Below are 16,341 nucleotides of genomic sequence, written 5' to 3'. Positions count from 1 at the left end.
GTGTACAAGTGTTCTCCCCATCCCAGAGCTTTCCCCATGAAAACCCACCCTGTAAACAGCGTTTGTGCCAATTCAGCTGTAAAGAGTGTGTTTTTGTGGGGAAAGCTCTGGAGCAAGAAGAAAAAAAGGCACCCGGACACAGAGCTTTAAAGTGTGGACCGTGCCTGGAAAGCATAGAGGAAAGGCAAGTGTGGATAAGCCCTAAATGTAACCGGGCATATTCTACGCAAGATGGAATGGTCCCACTGCAACTCTGTTGTTCCTGCTCCTGTAGAGGCAACATCTAATGCTTTTGTACTAGAGCTGAAACGTTTTCACCTATATTTTTATCCCATCTTTATGACTGACCCAAGAAAAGCTAAAGAGCTTCATGGATAAACAGGGAGCTGAACTAGTACCAGAGGAAGTTGTGTTATACCAGGTCAGACAATTTGTCCATCTAGGCCAGTGACTGGCAGGAAGTCTCCAAGGTCCCTGGTGGAGATCTTCCGTGTTCTTTACCACCTGATCCTTTCTTCTGGAGATGCTAGGGACTGAATCTGGACCTTCTGCATTCAACTAATGTGTTCTATCACTGAGCTATGGTCTCTTCACTATACGATTGGTATCTTTGATCATAGTCTAACATCCATTACACCACACTGGCTCTCTTTCCTCACTGAAGCCTCGTGGCTCAAAACATGCATTCAATTCAGAAGAGAACCTCTTTCACTTCCTGTATCTCAGTTAATATTCGGGGTGCTTCCAGACAGGTGGTTATTGTGGGATCCGTGCTGCATCAGAGTGCCATTCCCTATTTTGCTCTCTCCATTTAATCTGGATTTACCTTTCTTGTGGAAAAACTGACCAGCTTCCCCTCCCCCCCAAAAAAAAACTGTTGCCAGTGACTTGTTTATGATATGACCTGAATGACCCATCTGCTACATACAGCCTCCATCTGAATGATTCCTCAGTAATGATTCATGACAAAAGCAGTCAACAGCATTACCTGTGAAAACAATCTAAAGTCCTAAGTAAGTTGCTCTCTTTGGGCATTAAAGCAGGTACAAAAACCTTCCAGCAGTGCTTTTTTCTGGGGGGGATGCAGGGGGACGCATGCCCCTAAACATTTTGTGAATCTAAGTTTGGCCTCATTGAGGGGCAGTATTTCAATATGAGTAGGAAAATGAGAGTACCCCTAAACATTTTTTAGAAAGAAAAAAAAGCACTGCCCTCCAACTGTTGTAGGACCACAACGGCCATCATTTCTGATCACTGGCCATGTTGGCTTGGGTTGATGGGAACTGGTGTCTAGCTATGTCTGGAGGGCCCCATCCTTTCTTTAACATAAACACATGATGGAGGCTGGACCTACCTAGTCCCCAGCACATGAAGCTTTTGTCTCATAATGTGACTTCCCACAGATATTCCATCAAGGTGCCGTAGTCACCGACGCTGCTCGCTGCACAGCACTGGGGATCGAGGTATTGAACAAGCAAGGCTCCTCCGTGGATGCAGCCATCACCTCAGCCTTATGCTCAGGAATCATCAACCCTCACACGGCCGGCATTGGTGGGTAGGTGTTCGCCACGATCTCCTTTGCTTATCACTTGTCATCCTTTTGTGTCACCCTAGGAAGCCTCCTGGCCCTCATCAGAAAAGAGAGTTCTGTTGCCATTGCTGGGCAAACTCCTACGACTGTTGGGGAAGTGACCTTTGCAAATGCTCCACGGTGATATTGGTCTTGTTGTTCTCACACGGGCCTTATTTGTCTGATGTGGTGGTGAGGAAGTCCATGCTGGTTTTAAGATTTGCATGTGGCAAATCCAGGCTCATGTGGCAGCCTGAAAGTTGAATGAAGCCTTCTGCAAGTTTTGACTGGCTCTTCTGCAGTGGATTGTGGAGGAAAGAAGTTGTGTGAATGTGCCCTACTGAACCAATAACTGTACGCTAATGATACTGTGTCATATAAACTGTTCTAATGAATGATAATTAATGCAAGCTTCAAGAGCTGGTTCACACATTGCCGTCTTAAATGAGGAAATGTGTGACATCGTGCCCACAGTTGTTTATATTGTCCTCTGGGAAAAGGAAGCACGATTCCTTCTTCCAATGGCCGGTGAAAGGCAATGGCAGCTGCCAGTTCCTTTCACTATTTGCTTTCTACTGCAGAAGAAAATGAGTGCTGGGAGTGACCTCTGGCCACTCTATGCCACTGGTGGGAAACTTCAGGTCTGAGGAACAAATGTTGCCCCCAAGTCACTCTATCTGGCCCTCAGGAATCTTGCCGCACCACATACCCTCCCCTACTCTGCACCTTCCTTGAGTGTCTTTGCCTGGCTCGAATGGTTCCTTGAATGTTGACAGTGCCTTTGCTTGCCTGGATGAAGGATTGAGAGGAATGTCCGAATATGTACAGAAATTAGTTTACTCTACAAAGGTAAAGTGCACATCTGTTGCTCTGCTCAGTTTTGCCTTTGATTCTTCTTATCATTTACATGTGGCTCCTAGAAGGTTGCCCAGAAGGGAATGTGGCTGCTTGGCTGGAAAAGATTTCTCATTCCTGCTCTATACTGAAAGGAGGCAACCTATTATTTGCTTCTGTCAGTGAGGCCGATCTTATGTACGCCTTTGTGAAAAGGGTGTGTGGATCAACCCATTGTTCTAACAGATCGTAGGGCAGAGGCTTCCTGTGTATGTTGAGTTTAGGATAGGGTCACCTGGGAAAATGGCCTGGGATGATAATATATTAAATAATCTCCACTGTCGGGTTTTTATTGGTACTTCCTGGTATTCTAAGCTCTGCAGATCAGAGACAGATTTCTGTGAATCTGAAGGTGGCTTTGGAGGTCAGTTGGGTATAGCGCCATAGAAGGACTGCCATGCATCTTCCTCCAAAAGACAAGGATGTGTCCGTCTGGAACATGATAGTTTGCTCATCCCTGCCATTTATTTAAGCCAGGGGAGTTTCTGCACTCCAGAGGCCAGATTCAACTGCAAATTTCATCAACCTTTACCTCCTCAACACCTGGCCCTCTGCCCATAGCTGTGGCCTCCTTTCAGCCATCAGAATGTTTGTTTTAAAGAGGTTTTATGCAAGAGAGATTTCAAGTGTTTTGATAGCCAGAACACCAGGAAGTTCTTGAGCATATTACATAAACAGAGACACTCAATAACAGCCCATCAGATGGGATTTGAGAAAACCTTTGTTGAAACTGGAAACCCTCGTTTGCCACCCAAGCTGCTTAATCAAAACATATGTTTAGGAGTAAGACAAAAAACAAAAGCAAAAAAGAACAGCAACCAAAATTATCACAACGGTAAGGCTAGTTGAAGGTTAAGTACTGGCTGATTTAATGCATAGAGTTGCTCTGTTTTAAATAGGGATTAAAGTATCAGGTGAACACCAACAGTTTAAGTAGAGAAGTGCTTGTTAGGCACGTTTCCCAGAAACAGTACTCTGATGAAAGCTTGACCTGTATAACAACATTCTGAGGGGTAACAGGGTTAGTCTATTAAAGCAATTGCAAGGAAGAGGGTCTTAAAGACTAAGCTCATCCACAGTCCCATTTGCCATTCATTCCGATTCAGCAGTGAAGCATGGACTTTCCATTTTATTTCTATGCCACTTTTCATTCAAGAGACCCCCCCCAAGACAGCTTGCAAAGGAGTCCCCTATAGGAAGGTGTGGAAGAACAGGTATTGAAATTTGGCTCTTGTTGATGGTCTGGAAATGAGAGTCTCTGAACTGTAATTGCTGCCCTCTGGCTATAGTATACAGGCCAACTCTGGCGATTCCTCAACAAGGGAAGTGCACTTCCTCTTCGCAGAAACACTTGTTTCATCTGATTCCAGGTGACCCAAAGATTTCAAAAGGTTCTTAGATTTCAGGGTCCAGTATCAAGAAACAGCTTTTAAAATTAATGACAGGGATAAGTCACTTCCCAGGTCTACAGTTGACGCAAATCAGGCTGCAATGAGCACACAACAAATAGTTGTCTACTTGAGTTGACAACGCCCAGACACAAAGTTAGCATTTTGTTTTGGTGACTGGGTGTGGAGATGGATGTCCGCATCATTGATTTATGCCTTGGTTATACAACTAGTGACGACACAAATATGTACTGCTGGAGGGAGGAACTGGATGGTTCAGAAGGGCAAAGTTCTTTGGTTACAATTCTATGCTGGCATCACCCCTGGTTTTGTGATGGGCTTGCTGATGAACACAAAGCCTCTAAGGCCAAGGCACTGATTTACACCACCAGCTGCACAGAGAGGAAGGGCTTTCTCAGTAGGAAGAGACTGGGAAAGCCGATAACATTGTCCTGCACCTATTAAAGGTACAGTACCTCTAAAAAAGCAGCAATGCTTCTTTCTACATCATGTTGTGGTTGAATGAATGGGTTGCATTCGCGGCTAGTCCTACTCAGAGTAGACCCACTGAAATTAATGAACATGACTAACTTAGGTCTATTAATTTAAATGGGTTTACTGAGTAAAACTTGTTGGCTACAACCCAATGATTCTATCCTTTGCCAGGCTTATACCAACAGGTCCCAGCAAACAAGATATCTGAATTGTTTGGCACGAGCATAAAACACAATCTTTTTGTACCTCTCTCTGCAAAACTGCCTAATGCGACTTGTGCAGTTGCATTCAAAACAGCCTCTCCATAGTTCTTTTAAAAATATTGATCTAAGTTTCCCCACACCTAATTGTTGGCTTCCTCACCACTTACCTGTGTAATAAGTCCTTGATTTTTTTTGTCACTTGTACAAAAATTACAAAGGATTAACAAACAGATTAAGAGGGGTGTTGCTAGAGGGTAGCCAGGGGACTGAACCCCAGATCTTTTGTGCTGGGACCCAGATCTCTCTCCGCCCCCGCCCCCCGTCTCTTCCCCAATTTTAATGAAAACTGCTTTATTTTTTTATTTTTTAAAATATATTTATTAGGTTTTTGCAGAGAGAAAAAAAACACATAACAACCACAAATATAAAAAGAAAACAGATCAAAACAACAGAGTACAGAAAAATAAGATTCCACCCAACAAAATAAAAAACATAAAAACTCCAACTTTTAAAATCCTACTTAATTAACTTTCTTTCTTGACTTCCTCGCGCCTCCCTTTTTTGTGTTCCTTTTTACCCAATCAGATACAGCAAATCCTTACCCTCTTTCAAAACTCATTTCTAATTATTAAATTCATTCTATTATGTCTCCAATCTTTCCTCCTTATACTTAAGCACCTTTAAAATATTATTTACTTTCGACATAATATAACTTTAGTCTTTCACCCTTTTCTGTTACGTTTTTGCATCCTTTTTTTAAACTGTATCACTAATGCTATATTATTTTCATATCCAACATCGTTTTAACATTCATAAACTTTGCAGTGTTTCTGCAAATAGTCTTTAAACTTCTTCCAGTCCTCTTCCACTAACTCTTCTCCCAGGTCTCGGATTCTGCCAGTCATTTCTGCCAACTCCATATAGTCTATCACTTGCGTCTGCCATTCTTCCAAGGTGGGCAAGTCTTGTGTCTTAATGAAAACTGCTTTAAAAGATGCTTGCTTTGCAGTGGGGAAGTTCCATTGCACTGCTTAAAGGCTTTGCACTAGCAGAACTATTTAGCTGGATCCAGTCCAGCTGCTTAATGTACTTATGGAGCAGTTGTTTGTTTGTTTGTGCCCTGCCCATCTGACTGGGTTGCCCCAGCTACTGTGGGCAGTTTCCAACAGAATGCAAAAATACAAGAAAACATCAGATATTAAAAACTTCCTGATACAGGGCTGTCTTCAGATGTCTCCAGAAAGTCATGTAGTTGCTTAACTCTTTGACATCTGATGGGGTGCATCAGAAGGCCCTCTGCCTGGCTCCCTGTAGCTTCACTTCTCACAATGAGGGAACCGCCCTCAGAGCTGGACTTCAGTGTCTGGGCTGAACGATGTGGGTGCAGACGCTCCTGCAGGTATACTGGGCCGAGGCTTAAAATTGCGCTTACTTTAAGATGCTGTAGCAATGGTTTGTGCTGGAGCACAGCCTAGGAAGAAGTCATTCCATAGTTGCTGAAGCAATTTTCAATGTGTGTTTCACTCTGGTATTACTCTGTTGTTGCAGCGGAGGAGTAATGCTGGTCCATGACATCAGGAAGAATGAGAGCCGGGTGATTGATTTCCGAGAGACGGCCCCTTTCAGCATCCAAGAAGAGAGCCTTAGGAAGGCTTGGGAAACAAAGGTGCGAGAGAGCCATTGTTGTTTGGGGGGGGGGGTAGTTGCTTGGTAACTGTCTCAATTTCTTCTCCCTTAACTTACCTGTTCTGGTATCTTCCACGCCACTTTCCTCTTCCAGAGCCCATTAGGGCTTGCGACTATTAAAAAACTTCCATCTCCTCAATACATTGCTCTTCTTGCTTTCCATCTGGAGATTTATTTATTTTAATGTTATTTATTTAAGACAGATTCAGCTTCAATAGTGCAATTGGCACTTTTGGTTTTCTTTTTACGCTTCCCTTTGTTCCTCCTTTTATCCAGCCAGGTCTTCTGGTTGGTGTTCCAGGCATGATCAAAGGACTCCATGAAGCACATCAGTCTTATGGGAGGTATGAACATTTTTTCTGCTCAGGCATTCCATTGTTCAGCTCCAGTTAGAGGACTGATGCATGCATGTAATAAAGGTGTGCTATTTATTCTTACATTTATATCCTGCCTTTCCTGTAAGGAACTCAAGGGCTACAATCACACGGCAATTTATTCCGTTTTCAAAGACAGCTCACCTGCAACACATGCAATCTTTAACTGTTATGTAGCTATCTGCCAGCTGCCATGTCATGCATGTTTCTGTGTTTGCCAGACTGCCATGGAGACAGTTGTTGGGCCTTGCTGCAGATGTGGCCCAGGATGGATTCAATGTCACACATGATTTAGGTGAGTGCATTTCTGGAACAAAAGGTGCAAAGCGAGGTTGTATGTACATGTTGTCTCACATGATTTGATCCTAGAAAATGCAAAATTCCTCAGACTTTGCAGGCTGAGACTACAGGCCCAAACCTGTATACTTTCCTCCCCTCTTTTTCTTTTTTTAAAGTGCCATTGAAATATATGAATGTTCGTTCTCAGCTATGATGTTCAGAACTGGAATGTACTAGGTGTTCCTCCTTCCACATTTTTCTATGTCATCTTTTCTTAGGGTGCTTCCAGGTTATCTGTTTAATGAGCATTAATCTTGATTTGTTTGCTGGGAGATTTGATGACATTGGCTGCTGAAAGCGTATTCATTCTGACTGTGGGATGGCTAGACAATATTGTGTCCAAGCAAGTGTCATTCCACACTTTCCAGTGCCCTTTCCCTCATTGCAAAAGGCTGATTTTTTGTGGAAGCAGGATTGTTCCCCAATACCTCGCAGTCAACCATAATTGTGCAACCTGAGAATTTGCCAGGATGTGATTGAATCCCACCTGAAAATAGCAACTGTGTGGAAGTGCCCCAAAGAATCTTGTTCTCAATTCTTTCCCTCCCTGGTTCCTTGTGTAGTGACCTCAGCTTTCCAGATGTGCGATTTAGGGTGCCATGAGATGCCAGTGTGTGATTGAATCCAACCCCCAAATAGCCAGTCTGGAAGCATCCTTGGCAACCACTAGTGTGGAGTCATGTCACACAACTGGACTGAAAGGATGCTACAGGAAAGTTCTAGCATTACATTTCTCCCCATAAAGCTCCACCTCACTGAAGTAGTTTTCAGGTGCTTTTACATGGGGGCTTTAAGAAACAAAATGGCTGAAGATTTGCCTGTGCCAGTCCAGTTCTCAAAAATGTCTGGGCAGCATCTTCCACCTGGTCCATGATTTGCTTTCCTGATCCAATGGTAGCAAAATCTGATGGGGAATGTTTGCTTACAGTCATTTGGGACCAGGGAAAAGCCCTTATTTCTAAATGTATTTATGAACCATACCATAGTAGCCTGCAATATAGGATGCAGCAGAGACCCTCATATACTTAAAATCTCTCACTCTCACACACATATTTCCATTCTCTTTCACTCATGCATGTGCACAAATATATATTTGTTTAAACTCTTTTCAGCCTATTCATTTCTCATTTAAAGTAATATCATCATAAAGCAAAATGATGAATCCCAAACACTGCCACCACACAAAATGCAGCTAAACAGAAGGCAGCATAGAGCAACATACAGTACTTTTCCATGTAAAAGATTATGTTTTTTCCTGTAAAAACCATGGCAAAAAGTGGGGGTTGTCTTATACATGGGTAGTGCATAGGGTGGACGTTTGATTGGTTGCTGCCATGGCTGTCAGCGGCTATTGTGCATTGTGAGTGTTATTTGTTGCTGCGTCAATGGCTGCTGTTGATTGGCTGACGCTCCGGCAGTTGGGCGGGCAATGGGACAGATGGGAATCGGATTTTGCGATGTGTGTTGGTGAGCAATTTTTGGCACCCCCCCCAAAAGAAGCTCAACAACCCTGGGTAGTCTCAACAACTCTGTGCCATCTCCCCCATTTTCTTAAATTTGAGTCCCCCCAAATAAGGGGCGTTTTATACATGGGGTGTGTTATAGACAGAAAAGTATGGTAGTTCAGCTGGTCAATTATCAGTCAAGACCTGGCAAAGAGAACAGTCTTAACACCTGGCACATAAATGCTGGCAAAGTAGGTGATTAGTGGGTAGATGTGCAGAAGCCGTTCAGCAAATGAGGCACCACCAACAACAAGGTCTTTACCTCTGAAGAAGGGCCTTATTTGCTGAAGACCTTAATCATGTGTATGTTCAACATATGCAAGTTGTAGATCCTTTCTGTGTGGGCAGTCTTCCTAGACCTTCCCCCCCCCCAAAAAAAAAAGTTGATCTGAGCATCTTTTGCGGTAATCGCCACTCACTCTTCTGTTGTCTCTCTCATTGTTGTAGCAACGGCTATAAAAGAAATGAAGGAAGAGCAAAACTACTCAGATAAATTCAGAGAGACCTTCCTTCCAGATGGCCAGCCCTTGTTGCCTGGCATGTTTGTGAGAAGACCAGACCTGGCTGCTCTTCTTGACTTGCTTGGGTCGACAGGGGTCTCAGCTTTCTACAGCGGAAATGTAACACAAGAGATTATTTCAGAGGTGAGTCAACCCGATTCTTTTCTCTGTGTGGATTGTTATGTGCATTTGATGCTAGAGAGGCATTGATACCAGATTGTTTTGTTTTGTTCTCATTATAGAACGTCCTAGAAAGTAGTGGGGGCTGCACCATTCGGGTGAATAGGGTGCTGTCCCACTAATCTCAGCCCAGCCTCTGCCTGCCTATTTACTTACAAGAGGTGGCACTGGCTGCCAGCTTAGTCTCAGTGACACACTAACCCATTTGTAGTACAGAAATACAGTGGTACCTTGGGTTACACACGCTTCAGGTTACAGACTCCACTAACCCAGAAATAGTACCTCGGGTTAAGAACTTTGCTTCAGGATGAGAACAGAAATTGTGCAGTGGCAGTGGGAGGCCCCATTAGCTAAAGTGGTACCTCAGGTTAAGAACAGTTTCAGGTTAAGAACGGACCTCCGGAACTAATTAAGTTCTTAACCCAAGGTACCACTGTATACTTTTTTCTAAGTCCAGAATTGTTCACGCTCGTCCTCAACATGCTGCTTTCAGTCCATGAACATCCACAAAATATAATTAAAAACATCAGTAGATACTAGTTGGTTATAAAGATTGAAAGAAAAGAGAGTGAGGTGGACCAAAGGTATCGTTTGATATGAGGCAATATACCTTGGGTTCCTGAAGTGCCCTTGCAAAGGATGTGGACAGGGAAGGATACCTAAAAACTACTTAACGAGATCTGAACATATTCAGTAGGCATGGAAGGCTGGCTGACTTGGACTGGGGATATAAAGAAAATGGGGAGGAGGGGCGATGGAATGGAGTACCCTGTAACAGGAGACTGAACAGGAGTACTTCACAGTGCAGGTCCCACTTATGAACACCAAAGGCGTAAATAAATACTGCATTTAGATGATGTAACATGATTTCAACTTTTCAGGTCCCTTCAGCCTGTTTTTTTAATAATCACGACGGAAAAAAGTGCATTGCCTCTCTCTCTCTCTCTCTCTCTCTCTCTCTCTCTCTCTCTCTCTCACACACACACACACACACACACACACACCCTCATAAGATTTTTTAACCAGCACTTCTGAAAACTCTAAGCAGCACTAAACATAGAGAGGGGCTTTTTGGAAGGTTGCCAAATCCCAGGGGAAATCTCCCCCTCCCCTCTCTCTTCTTTGTTTCCTGGGAAGGCGAAGGGACATTGCGAGAGAGAGAGAGAGAGAGAGAGAGAGAGAGAGAGAGAGAGATTCAGATATCTACATTTAACTAATCTGCGCTAATCCCCACTTTACTACCTCTGTCCTTTTCGAAATGTATAAAATGGCTGCCATAGAATAAAGAAACGCTAGGAATAAAAAGCTTGTAAGAACACAAGGAACTGAGATGAGGCAACCTGTCATAAAAAACCTGTCATTGAAACCAAGCGGTGGGCATTTGAGTCAAAGACATGCAGGTGGCACTGCACTAGGGTAAATAGTGTGGGAACGCTTGATCCCATAGCATTATTGAAGCAAAAGGCTGAAATGGATACGATTGTGGAGAGATTCTGATTTTGTTCTGGTTAGGGGCAACAGAATATTTAGCCTCTTCCCCCATGCAGAATTTTTCAGCTCTAAATCCCCAGCCCCCAAGCTATTAGCTTTGCAGACACAAAAGCAAAATGCAGGGATGGTACCAAACAATACAGGATTCAAGTATCATTTTGGATTTTAAAAGCCAAACACATTGATATTTACAATGTTTTAACTATCCTGAAAATGAAGCATATTCATGGTAGTCGACAGAATATGTCCTAGAGAGTCTGATGTAAGTAAGGAAATGCAAGAAGATTTGATTCTTATTCAAGTTTAAATGAATTGAAAATGGTGGGCTTCAAACTGTGTTCTGGCCAGGATTCCTTGTAAGCTTCATGAGGATTACAGATTAGTAATGGTGACATCCAAATTTCCTAGGGAAAAACAGTCACAGCTTATTTTCCCTTGCATTGGGGAATGCTGGTTGTATTCTAAGGTCCAACATGCAGGGCTAACTAGTGTGTGCACTGTTGATTTTTGTTTTGGTCAAAAAATAGAATACTTGGTATAATAAAAATGAGAATTCCCTGGATGCCTAGTTGCAGGTTTGGGCAAGTACTCTTTGGTGAGAAAGCCCCAGCAGAGATTTAAAATCTCAAAATATGCAGCAAAGTAAAGCATGGAAATATAGGCTGTTATGTGGGGATGAGTTCCATAGCTAAGCCTGGCAGGACAGCTTACTCTATGGTCTTAACCCCTTCATGCATTAATTATAATCAAATAAAGCATGTTGGTTATATGAGCCTGATTATCCCACACATAGACCGTAGATTAGACCCCAGAATCATCTGCAAAGTCAGTGTTCTTCAACAAATAGGTTGGTGTGGAAAGAGTTCATTGAACATAGAGACTTTGAAAACCACTGATCTAGAATAAAAATCAGGGCCAGGACCAGGAGTCAGCATTGTTGGGAATCTTCTGAGACCCACATCTCTACAGAAGCCCACAGATGACTTCTGGAGCTTCACAGTCCATTCTGTTTCTCCTCCTTGCCCTGTTGCTGCCCATGGTCCTGCCTTCTTCAAGCATGCAAGCAGTAACAAGAAGAGAGAGTAGGACCCTCGTACCTACGGGACTGCCTCTCCTGGTATGTCCCACAGAGAAATTTACGGTCTGCAAATAAAAACATCCTAAAGATCCCAGGCCACAGAGAGGTTAGGCTGGCCTCAACTAGAGCCAGGGCTTTCTCGGCCGCGGCTCCAATCTGGTGGAACGCTCTGTCACAAGAGACTAGGGCCCTGTAGGACCTGACATCCTTCCGCAGGGCCTGCAAGACAGAGCTGTTCCACCAGGCCTTTGGTCAGGGCGCAGCCTGACCCCCTCCTCTGGCAATCTGCACAGAATTTTGCTTGATGGTTGCCATTAATTTGATTTTAATTTGATTTAATTAATTTTATAATGAATGTTTTTAGAATGTTGGACTATTTTGATTGTTGTTAGCCGCCCTGAGCCCAGCTTCGGCTGGGGAGGGCAGGATATAAATAAAATTTATTATTATTATTATTATTATTATTATTATTATTATTATTATTCCACTTGCTTTGCATTCCCTCTGGTTGTGCAGGTTGGGGTCAGAGGGAAAAGGCAAGTGAATTTGTGACAGTGGCTGTGAAATTGGTGGAAAGGTTGGCCCTCTCAGAGAGGGGAGACAGAGGGCATCTTGCCCATGACCCTCCCAAAACTGGGAACCAACAATAGCTGCAATTCTTTAGGCAGCTGAACCATGCTTAAATGTCCATTTCAAATATTGCTAGCATAATGCATGAAAATACATTGCTGTGATCCTTTTATGCCTAGGTCCTTAACTTTGGAGGCACCTTGTCTGAAGAAGACTTCAGTAACTACACTGTCTTGGTGGAAAATCCAGTCCACACAGTATATCAAGGTAAAATGGTGCATCTATGACACATAGGTTGGCATCTTTTATGCCATGTGATTGATTCCTAGTGTCCCCCCAATTTTAAGTTTATAAAAAATATGTTTAGGAAGCAGATACATTTTTCTGCACTTTATTGCTAATTAGTATCATGCTCGGAATACAGGGTAAAAGGAGGAGGCCCTAATGAAATCCACAAGCCCAATCCCTGTTTCCCCCAAGTTTAATCAAATTATATAACCCCCCCTGCCCCCGCTGCCCACAGTCCTCCAAAAACAGTAGCTAATGAAACCCTCACAAAAGGAAACAAGGCTTGACTTCACCTGTGCTGCTGTAATGCAAATACTAATTGTTGTGCTAAGTCAAGCCTTCTAAACATCTGGCATAGATTGGGGTGTTTTTGTTTTATAACTAATTTTTCTTCCTGCCCAACTTTATGGCAGACAAGAAGACCTGTGAAGCGCCACGAATTGTAAATAAGTAATCCATGGTTTTAGGCTAACTCACACGAATATCTCACTTTCCTCTGCCTCATACCCTTGTATATTCAGTCTGGCTTTTCTACATCCCACAGGAATAGAATAGCATGAAAGTCTCTAGAACAGAGCTGACCAAGATGGTACCCTCTCTGGACATTTCTGGAATCCAGCTTCCACCATCCCTGGCCATTATGGATTCATTTATCGTTGTGTTTATTTTAGGGTTGTAACCCAGACAGTTTTTTTAACCTGTGTGTCCTGCTTTTGAATGAAGCAGGTCATGTTGCAGATCCAGACAGTGTTTCATCTGAAGCCCCAATCCATAGCTGTCAACATTTTCCTTTTTTTAAGGGAAATTCCCTTATTCCGAATAGGATTCCTCACAAGAAAAGGGAAAAGTTGACAGCTATGCCCCAATCCCGGTCCACTGCACAAGCAGCTTTTCAAACGCTTGTTTCAAAACAGTTTTCCACACATCAGATACTGTCACACTGCAATCTGGGAAAATGAAGTCCAAAGTTGCCATCTTACGGAACCCAGTGAGGCTTATTTCTGAGTAGACATGTAGATGTTGCACATGAAGTGCCCTTTGGCTTCATAGAACTGTCATTTCAATGGATTCTGGACAAAAGGTGGAAATACCTTCCTTTCTTCTTCCTTTACTGTAACAGGCCACCTTGTTCTCAGTCCATCACCTCCACACGTAGGTCCTGCCCTGATCACAGCTCTGAACATCCTTGAGGGTTTCAATATCACCAGTCAGGTAGCCAGAGAAAATATTCTCCACTGGATAACAGAGGTATGACTCATTTAACAGAATATTTTGTTTCTGGCAATAGTGTGATGCCGTCTTGTGCCTTCTCTGAAAACATTTGGGATAATTATATTGGAAAAGAAACTGTAAATGGTTGTAATTCAGCATTAACCAACACAGTTACTTGAATGGGTTATTTTGTAGTGACAAAGGGTTGAATCCAATGAAGGTTTACTCAAAGTAGACCCATTGAAATTAATACTCTTAAGCGAGTCATGGTAATTTATTTTGATGGATCATCTCTGAATAGGACTAGCATTGGATGCAACGCAAAATTTCTATCATCATGGGTTTTGAGTTAATGCTCATTGGAACTGAAATCCAATTTATTTTATCTGTTATGTCCTAAAAGCCTTATTTTGTACTTGCTGGTTAAAATTTCTTCTAGTGAGCCTGCCATGGAAACATCTCTAGTAAAAACAAAAAAGGTAAAGGGACCCCTGACCATTAGGTCCAGTTGTAGACGACTCTGGGGTTGCGGCGCTCATCTTGCTTTATTGGCTGAGGGAGCCAGCGTACAGCTTCCGGGTCATGTGGCCAGCATGACTAAGCCGCTTCTGGCGAACCAGAGCAGCGCACAGAAGCACTGTTTACCTTCCCACCAGAGCAGTACCTATTTATCTACTTGCACTTTGACGTGCTTTCGAATCGTGGGGATTCGAACCGCTGACCTTCTGATCGGCAAGCCCAAAAGGCTCAGTGGTTTAACCCACAGCGCCACCTGCCTCCCGTAGTAAAAACAATACTTAGCACTTAATGTGGTCATCACCACCTTCGGCCACATTCACACCATACATTTAAATCTGTATCATGCCACTATATACAGCCATGGCTACCCCAAAGAATTCTGGGAGCTGTAATTTGTTAAAGGTGCAGAGAGTTTTTAGGAGACCCTTATTCCCCTCACAATCCACAGAGTGGTTTAACAATCAATCCTTCTTCACAGGAAACTTTGATGATTGTAGTTTGAGGCAGGGAAGGATATACCTCTCCTAACAATTGTCAGCACCCTTAGCAAACTACAAATCCCAGAATTCTTTGGGAAAAGCTGTGGCTGTTTCAAGTGATATCACAGTGTTTAAAATGTATGGTGTGAATGTGGCTTTGTACATTTGCATGAATGGATTTAGTAACAAAAATACCAGAAGCTTGCTGCATTCTAATGCACTGTTGTTAAAAGAAAATAATTAAACTAGTGGTCTTTGCATGAAGACATTATAGTCTTCAGTCAGCTGATTCAAACTACAAGATTTTTGGAAGAGAAAAGAATATGAACTATCTGCTTGCTATTTTTTTGGTATCTCTCTTCCTCAAGGCAAACATAGCAAATAGTTGACATGTATTAGCTGAAAGCACCTCCTTGTGGCGTATCTTTTAACCATGCATCTTGCATATCATGGGAAATTAGGCCAATAGCGTACAGACAATTTTTCAACAAAGGAACTTGAAAACTGCAGAACTAGAATTTAGCAGTAAGTTTGATTCTGTTGGTGCAGTCCTTATTTGAGACAGTGGTTTCTTCTACTACATACAGCAGGCATCAAATTAGGAAAGCAAAACTGTAAACTATTACTGCTGTTGTGAACAGGCGCTATATTTAAGCTTTACATAGAACTGTCACAGATGGGACTTCTTGCATTTCATGGACATTTGGGCCCATTGCTTTCCATGTTTTTCACTATACACCAGGCATAGGCAAACTCAGCCCTCCAGATGTTTTGAGACTACAACTCCCATCATCCCTAGTTAACAGGACCAGTGGTCAGGGATGATGGGAGTTGTAGTCCCAAAACATCTGGAGAAGCGAGTTTGCCTATGCCTGCTGTACACTAATAAATACCCTAACATATGGTCTATGCTTATGCCACAACAAATCTATCTGCTTTTAAGTTGCCACAAAACTCCCTTTGTTTTTGCTGCAACCAGTGATGCAGTGTGGCGGGGGCCACAGGGACACTTGCCTCAGGTGCAAAATTATTAGGGGTGCCAAAATGTCAACACCCGGTGCTACCTCAATATAGCCGTGCACTTCCATCGTTGGGCTACATTGAAAATGGCTTCTCTGTGCAAACCAGGAAGTGGCCTCTCCAGACAATGGAATGTCTCTTCTTTTCTTATCTCTGTGGCTGCGATCTTCTGGGTTATGTGGCTCTGATCCAGAAGGGATGAGAGGCTTTTTAGAAAAAAAAACATTTTCTCCGTATGACCATGTCTGTTGAAAATGTCACACATACCCTCCCCAGCTGCTATGTTTAACAAATAGCAGAAAACAGCAGCTTCAGTATTAAGGGTAGGGGTTTGTGGCAAAGATTAAATCACACCCACACCATACATTTAAAGCAAATTTAAATGCACATTAAAAGCACTTGGCTTACGGTTTCTGGCCACGCCTATGATCAATGGTGGTTGTTCTTCATAGCCTCTGGGGGCTGCAAGGAAGTTCAGGCAGGGGAAAAATAGCATTTACTGGTATGAGGCATAAATCCTCGCAATGCTCCCCAGTGGGGTCTAGGGAGT

At 42.9% G+C, this 16,341-nt stretch overlaps 1 protein-coding gene and 1 long non-coding RNA gene across 2 annotated transcripts in view; both read left to right on the top strand.

The window, feature by feature from the left end:
• The window catches only part of LOC144327834 (uncharacterized), a 126,084-nt gene that overhangs the window by 46,037 nt on the left and 63,706 nt on the right, over positions 1 to 16,341 (top strand). The window lies entirely within an intron of this gene.
• GGT7 (gamma-glutamyltransferase 7) overlaps positions 1 to 16,341 on the top strand; it is a 42,460-nt gene that overhangs the window by 11,252 nt on the left and 14,867 nt on the right. The window contains exons 3-9 of the mRNA XM_028734914.2: positions 1,404 to 1,555; positions 6,099 to 6,216; positions 6,513 to 6,580; positions 6,832 to 6,905; positions 8,902 to 9,098; positions 12,453 to 12,540; positions 13,682 to 13,809. Coding sequence (XP_028590747.2) covers positions 1,404 to 1,555; positions 6,099 to 6,216; positions 6,513 to 6,580; positions 6,832 to 6,905; positions 8,902 to 9,098; positions 12,453 to 12,540; positions 13,682 to 13,809 — 825 coding nt within the window. The remainder of the gene's footprint in view (positions 1 to 1,403; positions 1,556 to 6,098; positions 6,217 to 6,512; positions 6,581 to 6,831; positions 6,906 to 8,901; positions 9,099 to 12,452; positions 12,541 to 13,681; positions 13,810 to 16,341) is intronic.

This window comes from Podarcis muralis, chromosome 5 (genome assembly GCF_964188315.1).
Source record: "Podarcis muralis chromosome 5, rPodMur119.hap1.1, whole genome shotgun sequence".
NCBI classification, from domain to species: domain Eukaryota; kingdom Metazoa; phylum Chordata; class Lepidosauria; order Squamata; family Lacertidae; genus Podarcis; species Podarcis muralis.
Note: the sequence above shows the minus strand (reverse complement) of the source record. Positions and strands in the feature narration are given on the sequence as shown.